Here is a 14,359-nt window from a genome sequence, read left to right as displayed (position 1 = left end):
AAAGGGAGCCCAGGATGACGGAATTCAAGTGCCAACCAAAGAAGTTTGCATTATCTGGTTGGGCTGCTTTGGAGTATCTTGCCAGACCATGGTACTTCAATTTTTTTTGCTCACCTCTAGGAAGGATCTAGTAGACAGCAAGAGAACATTCAGTTTTTGAAGTTTATATGTTGGAAGCAGGAAAAAGGGGCAAGAGCAAGGGTCTGAGCGACTCACAAGGGGCATATTGTGATGGCTATATGTCTGTGTCAGAGCATGACCAAATTAGCAGGTCTTGGGGGTGTTCCCAATTTAGAGTAATTAGAACCTACTAAAAGGGGTCCAAGAAGGACAGCTGGTAAACTGGAGACAAGATGACAGGTGCCCAAGGCTCATTGATGCTCGTGAAGCATGAATGCCGGCCTGCATGGTCTGATCTTACATAATGGCTGCTATAGCACAAATTGCTGGAAAAGTGGCTATGATTGAAAGTGCCAACACACTGCGTGAGGCTTATTCACATATCCGTATTTCATCAGTGTTTGTATGCCAAAACCAGGAGTGTCTCCAAAACACAGAACAGATGTCAATCTTTCAATTATATTTTTGCTCTGTTCCACTCCTGGTTTTGGCATACAAACACTGATGTAAAAATACTGACCAAATATTATTGTGTGAATAAGTTTTTTTTTGTGTATGGGGCTGCATAGCCGTGTAGTACAAAATTTTAGGTTTTAATGTTGTCGCTCTTCGATATATGCATCTTTATTAGAGATGGTACAAATCGATTTGCAGGACACGGTTCATCAACCAGGCCAATAAATCTGTGTCCGTCGGACGGCAGCCCCTCGAACCACCTCCTACCTGTCGGTACCTCCATTTCCTTTTTTTCCACTTTTGATTTGCCATCATCATTACCGTGTGATGTACATGTGATGTTATGCCAGGCCAGATATTCAAAAGAATAGCCGTGGACACCAGGACGTAGGAGGGTGCTCTCAGGGCTCCCGTCCGACGGCCACAGAATAATGAGTTGGAGGCTCCAGAGAATGAATTCGCACCATCGCTAATCATTATAGAAGCTTTCATACCTGTGTCAGGTTACTAGAGGCGCCTTTGTTGTTGGTCAGTTTCAGTTTGCTGAATGTCACTTCTTGTCTCATCCAGTGTGCTCCAGTGTTAGGAGAATCAGGGTGATGGTAAATTCTGTTTCCTAGATCAAAACGAAGAATTATATATTATATCTTAGATGAAATCGACCAATCGTGTCAGTAAATATACCATGCAAGTAGATACTCCACACAAAAGGCAAAAATGTACAAAGTTATATTTCCTGTTTTTGTGTTTTCATTTTAAGTTTGTTTTATCACCCCTACTATATCCATCCACCACATTAATTACATAGCTTTTTTGCTATTTTTCGCATTTTTCTCTTGTTTAGGTGATTCGTATACCGTAAATATCATGCTTAATCAACAGTACTTTACAACTATTCTAATATCTAAGTTATTGTCTTACATTCATATTTTAGTCAATGTTTTACTGAAAGAAGCACTCCAGCTATTTTTTTTGCACATATAATGCTTACTCACTAGCAATATTCTCACTGTTTAATTTATTTCATCCCATCTCAGTTACATCTGTACATTTCCGACTTGATTATAGGAAGTTGTCTCGTGATCGTGATCTCCAGGCTGAGAACTTGTCCAATACTTGCACTGATGTGTTGCCAGAAAATCAATATCTGACTTCCTGTGAAATACAGGATTGCAACATCACTTATCAAATCCCTCCTGGCAGCTCTCGGACTCCTCACTACCTTTTCCCCTTTTAAAAATAAAGTGATAAAAAATAAACCTATTTGGTTTCGCCACACCCGCAAAGTCTGATCAAAATATAGCATTGTTGTTAAACCTGTATGCTAAAAGTTGCGAGTTAGAAAGAAAAAAAACAAAACTCTAGAATTGCCATTTGTTTTGGTCGCTTTCCTTCCATAAAAAATGCAGTACATAGCATTTTGGGGTATGTATAATGTTTTGATTGCTATCTACAAAAACTCCAGCTCTACATGCAAAAAAATAAGCTTTCAGACCACTACATCAATGCAAAAAAAAGTTACTGGTCTTAAAATATGGAAACACACAAACATATATTTTTAAGCTTTTTTTTTTTTTACAACATTTTTAAATGTTTTTTTCTCACCACTTAAAAAAATATATCCATGTTTGGAATCATCAAACATTGACCTGGGAAATACTGTAGGTCAAACAAAACCCCAAAAAACAATCACAGAATTGTTATTCATCATTTCACCGCACTTGGATTTTTTTTTACATTTTTTTACTACATTGTATGGTAAATTAATAGTTTCATTCAGAAGTACAACTTGTCCCGTAAAAGAAAAGCCCTAATATGGCTTTTTAGACAGAAAAGATAAATAAGTTAAAACTATTGGAAGGGGAGACAAAAACAAAAGCGCAAAAATGAAAATTGGCTGTGCTGGGAAGAGGTTAATAATAGTCTATATTGCACTATGTAAGCAAAAAAAAAATCAATGGAGTGCTTCTTTATGGGTTTGACCTTACAGCAGTATTTTGTATATATGCTCATTTATTAGTGTTGGATACATAGAGTATAAATAGCCCTCAGAGATCTTCCAGGAATTAATACCTGGCATGATGCCCTCAGCCTTGCCACATTGGATCCACTTTCCACCTTGGAATCTCCAGTGGTTCTGATCTGCCAAAACTACATCCACATGAAGAGTATACTGAGCCAGAGGATCCAGTCCTGACACACGGTAACTGAGGAATGGGAACATGCGCCTGTGAGAGGGAATACATATCAAAATATGAAATATTAGTACATTAGCCTACTTTTTTGTAATCTAGAAATGTAGTAAATGTTACAATTTATCTTCATATAATATGAGTTAAAAATCAAAGGAGCAAACATCTTTGCAATCCTGCACAGTAATTTATGCAGAATTGTACTTGGTCTTGTTCTTTAGACCACAGTTTTTTGAGAAATCTTGGGGAATTTAGGGTAAATTAGAACATTATATGTGACAACAGAAACTTGTACAGATTAGAGGGAACCCAACAGAAGAAAATCAAATTAGAATTCCCATTTGGTAGTGATTCACATCACACGGAAGAATCATGTATAGTGGGAGAGAAGTGCACTGTCCCTTATGACTTGTCACATCTCATAACAAGAAATTGGGACCATCACCCCACAGGGGCTTCTTATATAGTATGAGTGCTATGGCATGTCCTCTCACTTCCCATGTTAGTCCGATATTACAAAAGTGTCCCTTGTGTTGGTAAAAAAAAAATGAACTTCCAGGCTAAAACTAAAGGCCCCCCATGCACATTAGATAAAAGTTAGCCTACCATCTGATATGTATGGGGGCCTACAAAATTAACCCCAACAGCTAATTTCAGGGGAGATAAGGAATGGATGGTTTGAATTTTATCACACGATTGATAGATAAGCCAATGCCAGATAAGTATGGCAGTGGTTTACTTAGCTCTCCGTATAGAGAACACGTGTGACACTAGTCACTACTCACGGACAAGCCGTGATCAGGGTAGTCAAACGTTCTGGGGCCAAGAGAGCCCATGAAATCTAAGATGGAAGGCCCTGACCAAACAATCAGCATTCACAGAACAAGCCGGAACTCAGGATCTCTCCTCAGATCTGTATCTCCTCCAATGAACAAGATATTGGAGGGAATTAAACCTTCATCGAAACTCTTTTAACAGGGATCTGTTGAAAACATTAGGGACATGAAGAGACTGAGGACGTTTTAATCTAAAGGAAACCATATTGACTACATCCAGAATCTCGTATGGGCCAATATATTTAGGACCCAAATTCGCTCATGGTACTTTCAGCTTAATATTTTTGGAAGATAACTAAATCTTATTCCCTACTATAAAGACAGGACCCTCTGAACGTTTCACAGCGGCCTTCCCTTTTTGACGAAGTTGAGTCACCCCAATATTCTTTTGAACCTCCCTCCAGGCCACCTCTACTCCAGGACACCCAGAATTAATTCTAGAAAATTCACCAAAATGAAGATGAAAAACAATTACCAAAAAAGGTGAGGTTCCAGTGGATTGATTGACCCGACTGTTAAGGCGAACTCAGCTAGAGGTAAAAATGAGGACCAGTCCTTCTGCTGAGCTGCAACAAAACATCTTAAAATTTGTTCTGACAATTGATTTGCCCTCTCTGACCGTTGGTTTCAGGGTGGTAAGCAGAGGAGAATGATAAATCAATTGCCAATTTTTTACAAAACGCTCTCCAGAATTTAGAAACAAATTGCTCCCCCCTATCTGTTACAATGTTCAAAGGAATACCATGCAATCTCACCACATAATTGATAAACAACGTGGAAAGTGTTTCACCAAGGTAACCCCGATAATAGAACAAAGTGAGTTTGTTTACTGAATCGGTCAACTACGACCCAAATAACAGTTTACCCACCAGACAAAGGCAAATAATGAAATCCATGGAAAAATGAGTCCACGGTCTTTCTGAAATTGGCAGTGGAGCCAAATCCCTGGCCGGCCAGTTATGTCAGACTTTAGCGTGTGCACAAGTTTCACAAGCGGATACAAAATTTTTAATATCATTATACATGGATGACCACCAAAAGAGTCTAGCCATAGCATTTCGCGTAGCAGTAAGCCCAGGATCACCACTCAAGACGGAATCATGAAACTCCTGCAACAGATGCAAATTTAGGTACACTGGCACAAATAATTTGGAACCTGGAGTAGTGGAAGGGGCCAACTGATGGGCTTTACGGATCTCCGTATCCAACCTTGAAGAAACCATAGAAACCACAGTACCCTGAATGGAGGATGGAGGCTCTGGAGGAGAAACCGAATCAAGGCTGCATGATAAAGTGTCATTAAAAAATTTAATCTAGGAAAGCATAAGGACCATCTGGCCTGTCTTGGGGTTAACTATTTACCTGATTCAATATAGGCTAAATTTTTAGGATTTGTCACCAAAGTGACTTGATGAACTGCCCCCTCCAAAAAGTGTCTCTATTCTACAAAAGCTAATTTTAACTGCGAGCAGCTCACGATACCCAACATCATAATTTCTCTCAGCAGACGAAAATTTCTTAGACTAAATGCACATGGTTGCAAGTTGGTCAGAGTTTTGGAACCTTGAGATAAAGCCCCTACACCGAGCTCTGAAGCATCCACCTCCACAATGAATGGTGTCTGGAGAACGGGTTAGACTAAAACTTGAGCAGACATAAAATACTCTTTTAATTTATTAAATGCCCTAATAGCATCCAGCGACCAAAGCTTAAGATCCACCCCCTTACGTGTGAGATCGGTAAGAGGTTTAGCAATCTGTGAAAAACCCCTAATACATTTGCTGTAGTAATTGGCAAATCCTAAAAAACATTGTAACGCTTTAAGGTCACAAGGTTAAAGCCAATCATTTATGTCCTGCACCTTTCCAGGATCCATCTTAAACCCTTCGGCCCTTACAGTGAGCCCCAGAAACAATATCTCTTGGACAGAAAAGGTAAATTTATCCAGTTTAGCAAATAAGGAATTCTCTCTAAGCTTTCGTAAAACTAAACGTATTTGTTCATGGTGCGAATCCTGATCAGGCGGGAAAATTTGAATATCGTCAATGTATACCACAATAAACCTTCCGAAGCAATCAGAAAAGATATCATTCATAAAATTTTGAAAATGCCGTCTTCCACTCATCACCCTACTGGATGCGTATCAAATTATAAGCCCCTCTAAGATCCAGTTTAGAAAACTGTTTAGCCCTCATAAACTGATTATATAGGTCAGGGATGAGTGGAAGTGGGTAGGTATTTGTAACTGTAATTTTGTTTAATTCGTGGAAATTGAGGCAAAGACTGAGACCCCCATCTTTCTTTTTAACAAAGAAAAATCCAGCAGCTACTGACGAGGAGGAAGGATGAATATGACCCTTCCGTAAACTTTCGTTTGCATGTTCTTTCATGGCAGTACGTTCAGGTCCCAACAAATTATACAGGCGAGCTTTAGGTAATTTGGCATTAGGGATAAGATCAATAGTACAATTATAAGGACGATGAGGAGGTAAAATCTGTGTCTCTTTTTCCGAGAACACATCTCTATAGTCTCACAGGTACCCCAGCAGACCCTCCAGACTAGCGGAGCAAATTTTTACAGAACTAAGACATTTCTTCTGACAATTAGGGCTCCATTTAACAATATCTTTACGACACCAATCAATAACAGGCTTCCAAAGGCGTAGTCAGGTCACGGTCTGAGGTCAGAATACCAGGAAGATAGCGGATCAAAGCGAAGAGGCTAAGCAAATGGATGGTCAGAGCAAGGTCAAGCAGCAATGGATCAACAAATAGAGCACTGAATACAAACATGCACCACCGAGCAAATGCTACGACTGGCAGAGATCTGGGACTGACTGCTTAGCCAAGTAGCTGGGTAATCACTTAGAACAAGGAACATTTGAAGGAAGATCAGCACCTCCCAATCTCAGATTGGATGGCTGAGCTGTCTATCAAAATTCTGACTGCTCAGCACGCCCCTGCACTAGATTGGACAACTGAGCTGTCTATCAAAATACTGACAGCTCTGCATGCCTTTGCTCTAGGCAATCTGACATTTCAGCACAACACTGATTCCATAGAACAGAAAAACTGTCACTCACTGCGTCCAAGACTCTTTCTACACCACTCATTACTTAGCAGAAATCTGGTGACAGATTCACTAAAGAAGTCTTCTCCGGCCTTATAGTTCAAGTCTGCAGTCAGACATGCTGTGAGGATTCTCCGGTGTCCGCCTCAGTTTTGTGACTTGCATACATACGGTCACGTGACAAATAGATGGGCGCGACCTCGCTCAATGCAACTGTATTGATCAAGGCTGGACGAGTGTAGTTGGAATGTGGCTGGAAGTATGCAAATTGCATGCGTGCGTTCACATGGCCGCCCGCTCCCGGTGCCAGCACTGAGGAATCCTCACAGCACGTGCACAAAGAGAGACTGCAGGCTTGAACCCTAAGGCCAGACAACCCCTTTAATGTGTATGTAAGTGTTTCGACTCTCTCCATTGGTATTTGTCTAGGAAAACAAGGATTGGACATTTTGGCTTTCAACATGCCTGATCCTTTGTAAAGTTGGAACATATGAGCCAGGCCGAGCATGAAGAAGGTGGGAGGAATAATTGTGTTCAGCCAACAGTTATCTAAGGTGTTTGGATATTTTGAGCAATAATTAGATATTCATTACACCATGGACACAAGTGACGTTTCTATTTGTTAGGGCTCGTTCACATGATCTTATTCTTGGTCCGAGTGCTGTCCGTGGAAAAAAATGGGACATCACTCAAACCAAAGTTATTCCATGGGTAATGCAGATGAGCAATTTTTTTCACTGACCAAATCTGTGTGTGAAAAAAATTGTGGCATGCACTAGTTTCTTTCATAAATCGAATGAGACTCATCCATTCATGTCTATGGGTGAGTAATAAAAATTGGATGCCATATGTAGCCACAGTATGGCATGCAATTGTTACGGATACATTGCAATTCTGTAACATAGGAAAATGTAAATGGTCCTGTAAATGATTAATAGCTGCTGCTGTGAATAAAATTGATTATATACGGATGACAAATGAGAAAAAAAATCACCCCATTTTTCTAAATGAAACACTGAATGATGTTTTATACGCTCACGTGAAACTACCCTAAATGTGAGTGAAAAAAAAAGTGGAAGTTCACAAATAACGATACTGTCAATTTCAGTAAAGAAATAAAAAGTGTACACTGCAAAGGAAATGTGTTACATGGCAGCCATTCATGTAATACAAGGCAGTGAAAGAGCCCATACTGAACTCTGGCTTACAAAAGAGGTTTCGAGTGAGGGATTCCCCTCTATATTTATATGGCCTAATAGGGCCTGTTCTCAATTGGTAGTACAGGGGAAGTTGAGAATTGCCCCAAAACCACACTAAACCAGTGCAGACACCTGTTCTGTCTTAAGAAATTTTAAAAAATCTGAAAAACTGACAATTTTATTAATGTGATAAATGTGGTCCAAATTTGCATCTCATAACTTTTTTTTTTTTATGACGATATTAATAAAACTCCCCAACTGTTTTTTTCCCTGCTTGTATGCTATATTGGTTAACTACCTGAGAAGCCATATGTTTAAATCCTTTTACCATTGTGCAGCTGAAAACTGCATTTTATTTATTTAAATGGAACCTGTCAGAAGATTTACAATGCCTGAACCACGGACAGCATGAAATACAGACAGGCTCACTCACTATAAAATATTTTTACACAATATAAGGCTGCATACACATATCTGTGTGACACGTCTGTGCTGGGTCCAGTTTTTTTCTCAAACAGCACGCTGACCCATAGCCTTTCATTGATCCATACACATATTCGTTTTATAAATGGATTCGTGTCTACAGTCCATGATACTCAGCATGTTGTATTCGCATCCCTTAAGTGGATCCGACTCTACCATTAAAGCCTATGGAGATCTGTGTAAAACGGATGGAACACGGAAGACATACTTTGTGCTTCAGTTTTTCATCCTAGTTTAATCTGTTTTTAACTGATTCATTGCTAAGATAAAACAGTTCAGACAGTCTAACTACTTCAGTGAAAAAAAAACGGATGTGAAAAAAAAAAAACAGAAGCGACTAGGATAACGCCTAAGATGATGTGTGGTTGTAGCCTTAAGGGGTTGTCCAGGCTTGAGGTTCAAGTCTGCAGTCACTCTATGTGCCTGCAGACTTGTGAATCCTCACATATGTCAGGATTCTCCGGAACAAGAAGCTGGAGGTCATGTGACCACAATTAGGCGTTTGCATACTTCCGGACACATTCCGACTAGATGTATCCAGCCTCACTTAATTCACTTGTATTTAGCAAGGCTGTGCATGTCTAGTCAGCATTTGAACGCTTGTATGCAAATCACATACTTGCAGTCATGCGTCCACCCAGCACCAGAGAATCGTGACATCGCGCACTTTGAAGATTCACAAGTCTGCAGTCACATAGAGTGACTGCAGATTTGAACCCCAAGCTTGGACACCCCCTTTAACTGCAAGAGATCTGTAATTCAAGCCGTGTCAGGTGGGGGGGGGGGGGAGCCAAAATGAGCTGCCCAGTAGACTTCTCTCCCTATCCTAACATCATTTCAAACAGTTTTTGAAATGCCACAGTGTTTCAGAGTAAGGCTATGTGCACATGGAGTCTTTTCAGGTGGATTCCGCTCGGAAACTATCTGAAAAAGTGCCCCATAAAAAGAGCATAGTGCACAGCAATGTCAAGACAACATTGCTGTGCCCATGCTACATCTTATGTCACTTCTTTTAACCGTTCAGATTTCAGACGCCCTGAAGTGGTTAAAAGAAATGGCATGCTCATTCTTTGGGCAGCTTTTGTGGGAAGCTGGCTGCTCTCTATACTTAACTGTATAGAGTGAAAGCCTCTGGCGTCTAAATGATGCTGTGTGCGCATACCCCAAAGGCATGATTTAGACATCTGTTTTTGTCATTAATAAAGAAAAAATGCATGTCTGAATGAGGCCTAAAACATAGTTGTCATATCTGTATTTCATGCTGCCAATGGTTCAAGAAGCTCCCGACAAGGTTTTCAGTTTGCCCAAGTGGCTACATTAAAAACCTCATGTAAAGTGACGTTTTCTGTGAAAGCCTAAGAATTGATCCTTTAAAAAAAAGGTTTGAAAAAAACAGTAAAGGTGTAGTACAATTAAATGTGTCCATGTAAAATGTGTTTTTTTGGGGTATATTCAAAGGCGATGACTGTGAATGGAACTAATTTTTAGTTTAAAATGTATACAGATCTGCTAAATATACATGGAAATACCTCCAAAGCATCACCTCTTTGAGAAGACCACCCCATTACCCAGACCTTTCCGGTAAGGCTACGACCCCACTATCAGTATTTAGTAAGTATTTGGTCAGTATTTTTTCTGAGGAGTGGGAGCCAAAACCAGGAGTGGGTGATAAATGCAGAATTGGTGACTTGTTTCTATTATACCTTTTCTCTGATTGTTCCTCACCTGGTTTTGGCTCCCACTCCTGAGAAAAATTACTGACCGAATACTGACCAAATACTGATAGTGGGGCCGTGGCCTTATAGTGCAAATTACTAGACTTTTCATGTTAGTAATGGCATCTGCGGTGAAAGTGCTACATGTGAAAGCTACACAATTCAGATATAGCAATCAATCAGTGGAGTAAAATGTATATATTCTAGAAATGAATAGTATAGGTTTATCTAATTTATATTTTTCCATGTATATAGAAAATCATAAGTTTCTGTACCTGGAACGTTCGGTGGTTGTGAGGGAAATGCCCCAACGTGTGTGTACAGGGCCGTGATATATTATCATGTGTGGATTAACCCTGGGAAATGATGTCTGAGGTGAAAATGGAATTTAATTGTATTTCCCCTCCTCTGTGAGAAGACCCTATACTTCTAGGCGACAAGGCAGTGCTAAAATACCAGGTGTTTCTGTAAATTCAGTCCCTGAGCTCCTGTGAGGTAAGTGCAGCAGAACAATTTCCTGTCAGGGCGGACTGCTGGACCTGCCATGCTGTAAATATTCCTGAATATTTTGTATCATTGCTGGTGACAGAGGCCTAATAAAATTAAATGAGAAACTATAAGGGCAGAAATTGACTGTTGCCATAGCAACAAATCAGAATATTGTTTTCTATTTTCCAGTGCAACTGAGAAAATTAAAACGAAAGCTGTGATTTCATTGGCTTTTAGTACAGGATGTTACGCCGGCCACTCGAACGCCTTCTAAGCGCCTCCCTACTCGCCGTGTGCTTCACTCTGCTCCACCCAGTACTTGACCATCGCTCTAAGTTGCAGGAATTTGTATCCACCCTGTCTTCCTCAGCCTGTCATCTGCTAGCAGGTGATATATCAGGCGACTCCACCCTCCATTCCTCACCCGAATGCTGGTTCCTAGCCTCCGTTTATGCATTCCCCTATATGCTGTCTCCCATACCCGTCCTGTCTGACCTCGGCTACGTATATCGAACCTGTGCTGCCTGCCCCGACCTCTGATTGTCTGGCCACTAGCGATGGGCATTCCGGCTCACTCAGCTCCGCTCACCAAAAAGTGACGGCTCTTTTGGATCCTAAACGGATCCCTATTTAATATGTGTTCTGCCGCAGTCTGATGACGTCTAAATTCTGCTCACCTACAGCCAGCCACTCACAGACTATTTCCAGGGGTGGGTGGACTGGTTTTCATTTTCCTTGACATCCGAACATGTTAATTTTACCCCAATGAAATCCATTCAGAGACTGCAAGCGGCTCTCACTGGAGTGCTGGTTCCCATCGTTCACAGCAGGGAACTGGCTCTTTGTCTCTGTTTGTACCAGATCGACCCATCATTACAGTCCACATCTTTCTCTTCGCCCTCCTGTACCTCATACCCGCGCCTCTAACCCTATGGTCAGCTGCTGTAGTTTCGGGACTGCCCTGGAGTGGTACCTGGTGTTTACCGGTGAAGACCCAGTAGACACTTACTCATGCCTCTCCAGGGTAAGCCCGGCCATGGCACAGTGGGTTCACACCCACCAACATTACACAGGACGCTACCCGTAATGACAACTAAAGTTCCTCCACTAATAGTGTTATTAGAAAGACCTTCCTTTAACAATGCCACTAGAGTGCCATCAACAACCAGCAGTGCCCCTGATACACAATACTGCACGGGAGGTGGGGCTGTTTATACAGCACTGTTCACACTTGTTTTAATGAGGTTTCAGTCGCTTTATTCATTTGAATAGAGCAGCAGGAACAAGCCTCCATGTAGCATTTTGCAGGCACTCTCTAAGACTCTATAAAAATAGCTTAGCTCTGTGTGGGCACAGTTTGCCAAAGAACTTGATTTAATATCTTTGCATGCAGTAAATCGCTGCTGTATGGCACTGTTTAGGCATGGCATGTGTACCCTTATCAGCACTGTGGCAATATAATCATACAGTGGGGAAAATACAGTGCTGGCCAAAAGTATTGGCACCCCTGCAATTCTGTCAGATAATACTCCGTTTGTTCCGGAAAATGATTGCAATCACAAATTCTTTGGTATTATTCTCTTCATTTAATTTGCTTGTAAGGAAAAAACACAAAAGAGAATGAAGAAAAAATCAAATCATTGATCATTTCACACAAAACTCAAAAAAAGGGCCGGACAAAAGTATTGGCACCCTCAGCCTAATACTTGGTTGCACAACCTTTAGCCAAAATAACTGCGAACAACCGCTTCCGGTAACCATCAATGAGTTTCTTACAATGCTCTGCTGGAATTGTAGACCATTCTTCTTTGGCAAACTGCTCCAAGTCCTGAGGAGATAATTTGCATATTCCCACTGCATTTTGGGGTAAGTGAAGAGTCTCCGTGAGCTCAAAGAACACTGGATTTTGGCTGTTGGAGCTGAAAAGAGGACATCGGTAAACCAGGGGAGGAGTCCTGAGGAGATAATTTGCATATTCCCACTGCATTTTGGGGTAAGTGAAGAGTCTCCGTGAGCTCAAAGGACACTGGATTTTGGCTGTTGGAGCTGAAAAGAGGACATCGGTAAACCAGGGGAGGAGTCCTGAGGAGATAATTTGCATATTCCCACTGCATTTTGGGGTAAGTGAAGAGTCTCCGTGAGCTCAAAGAACACTGGATTTTGGCTGTTGGAGCTGAAAAGAAGACATCGGTAAACCAGGGGAGGAGTCCTGAGGAGATAATTTGCATATTCCCACTGCATTTTGGGGTAAGTGAAGAGTCTCCGTGAGCTCAAAGAACACTGGATTTTGGCTGTTGGAGCTGAAAAGAGGACATCGGTAAACCAGGGGAGGAGTCCTGAGGAGATAATTTGCATATTCCCACTGCATTTTGGGGTAAGTGAAGAGTCTCCGTGAGCTCAAAGAACACTGGATTTTGGCTGTTGGAGCTGAAAAGAGGACATCGGTAAACCAGGGGAGGAGTCCTGAGGAGATAATTTGCATATTCCCACTGCATTTTGGGGTAAATGAAGAGTCTCCGTGAGCTCAAAGAACACTGGATTTTGGCTGTTGGAGCTGAAAAGAGGACATCGGTAAGCTTTTTTTTTAAGCTTTTTTCACTGTTTTCAGAACATTAACAGTAAGAACATGGAAGAGTCCAGGAGCCATTTGGTGAGCTGCATATCCTGCTACATGTTCACAGACTTGCCAGTGGAAAAGCCAAACTTCACATGCCAGAAATGCAAGCTTGTGTCCCTGTTGGAGGAAAAGTTGCGAAATCTAGAAGAGAGGTTAACTACCTTGAAAATCATTAAGGAAGGTGAAGAGTTCTTAGACAGAGCAGAATTATCTCTTCATGATTCAGAAAGAGAAGAAATTCGAACTGCACCTGAGGAAACAGAGGAATGGAAGCATGTGACCCAGAGAAGCAGGAGGATAGAGAGGCAGTCAGCACCTATACTGCTCAGGAACCAGTACCAGGCTCTCTCGCAGGAGAACCATGAAGAAATACAGCAAGATAAGACTTTGCCAGCAATGAATAACCCTGTAAGCCCTCAGAATCCTCCTGGATGGAGAAAGAAGAATGTTGTGAAGAAAAAACGGAGAGTGGTGGTCATGGGGGATTCCCTGTTAAGAGGAACAGAGGCTGCTATCTGCAGACCAGACATAACCTCAAGAGAAATGTGCTGTCTTCCAGGAGCAAAAATTAAAGATGTGTCTGACAGGATATCAAGACTCTTCAGACCTACAGACCACTACCCATTCCTGCTAATACATGTGGGGACAAATGACACCGCAAGAAAGGACCTGGAAACCATCTGCAGTGACTTTGAAGACTTGGGCAAGAAAGTGAAAGAATTGGGAGCGCAGGTGGTCTTCTCATCCTCCCAGTGGATGGCCATGGAACAATGAGGTGGAATAAGATTCTACAGGTGAACAACTGGCTACGTCGATGGTGCCGTCAACAAGGATTTGGATTTCTGGATCACGGAATGAATTACCTATACGATGGACTACTTGCTAGAGATGGGGTGCACCTTACGAAGACTGGAAAACATGTATTTGGAAATTGCCTTGCTGCACTCATCAGGAGAGCTTTAAACTAGAACAATGTGGGAAGGGAAGCAAAAGGCCAGAAAAAGCCATACAGCTGACAAATACTATTGAGATCTCTGCTACTGGAAGTGGAAAGGAAGAACAAAGACAAAACAATTTAAATAATAAAAATATGGGAGGAAGAGAAACCAATCACAAACTAAAATGTTTTTATACAAATGCACAAAGCATGGGCAACAAACAAGGAGAATTAGAACTACTAAC

At 41.3% G+C, this 14,359-nt stretch overlaps 2 protein-coding genes across 3 annotated transcripts in view; one reads left to right on the top strand and one right to left on the bottom strand.

Annotated features, from left to right (window-relative positions):
• The window catches only part of MRPL10 (mitochondrial ribosomal protein L10), a 76,507-nt gene that overhangs the window by 15,461 nt on the left and 46,687 nt on the right, over positions 1-14,359 (top strand). The window lies entirely within an intron of this gene.
• TBX21 (T-box transcription factor 21) overlaps positions 1-14,359 on the bottom strand; it is a 37,396-nt gene that overhangs the window by 6,249 nt on the left and 16,788 nt on the right. The window contains exons 2-3 of the mRNA XM_073683479.1: positions 2,650-2,804; positions 1,071-1,192 (exon numbers count right to left, since the gene is read on the bottom strand). Coding sequence (XP_073539580.1) covers positions 1,071-1,192; positions 2,650-2,804 — 277 coding nt within the window. The remainder of the gene's footprint in view (positions 1-1,070; positions 1,193-2,649; positions 2,805-14,359) is intronic.

The sequence above is a fragment of the Phyllobates terribilis genome, unplaced genomic scaffold (assembly GCF_046119375.1).
Source record: "Phyllobates terribilis strain yellow unplaced genomic scaffold, ASM4611937v1 Scaffold_5__5_contigs__length_657084704, whole genome shotgun sequence".
NCBI classification, from domain to species: Eukaryota; Metazoa; Chordata; class Amphibia; order Anura; family Dendrobatidae; genus Phyllobates; species Phyllobates terribilis.
Note: the sequence above shows the minus strand (reverse complement) of the source record. Positions and strands in the feature narration are given on the sequence as shown.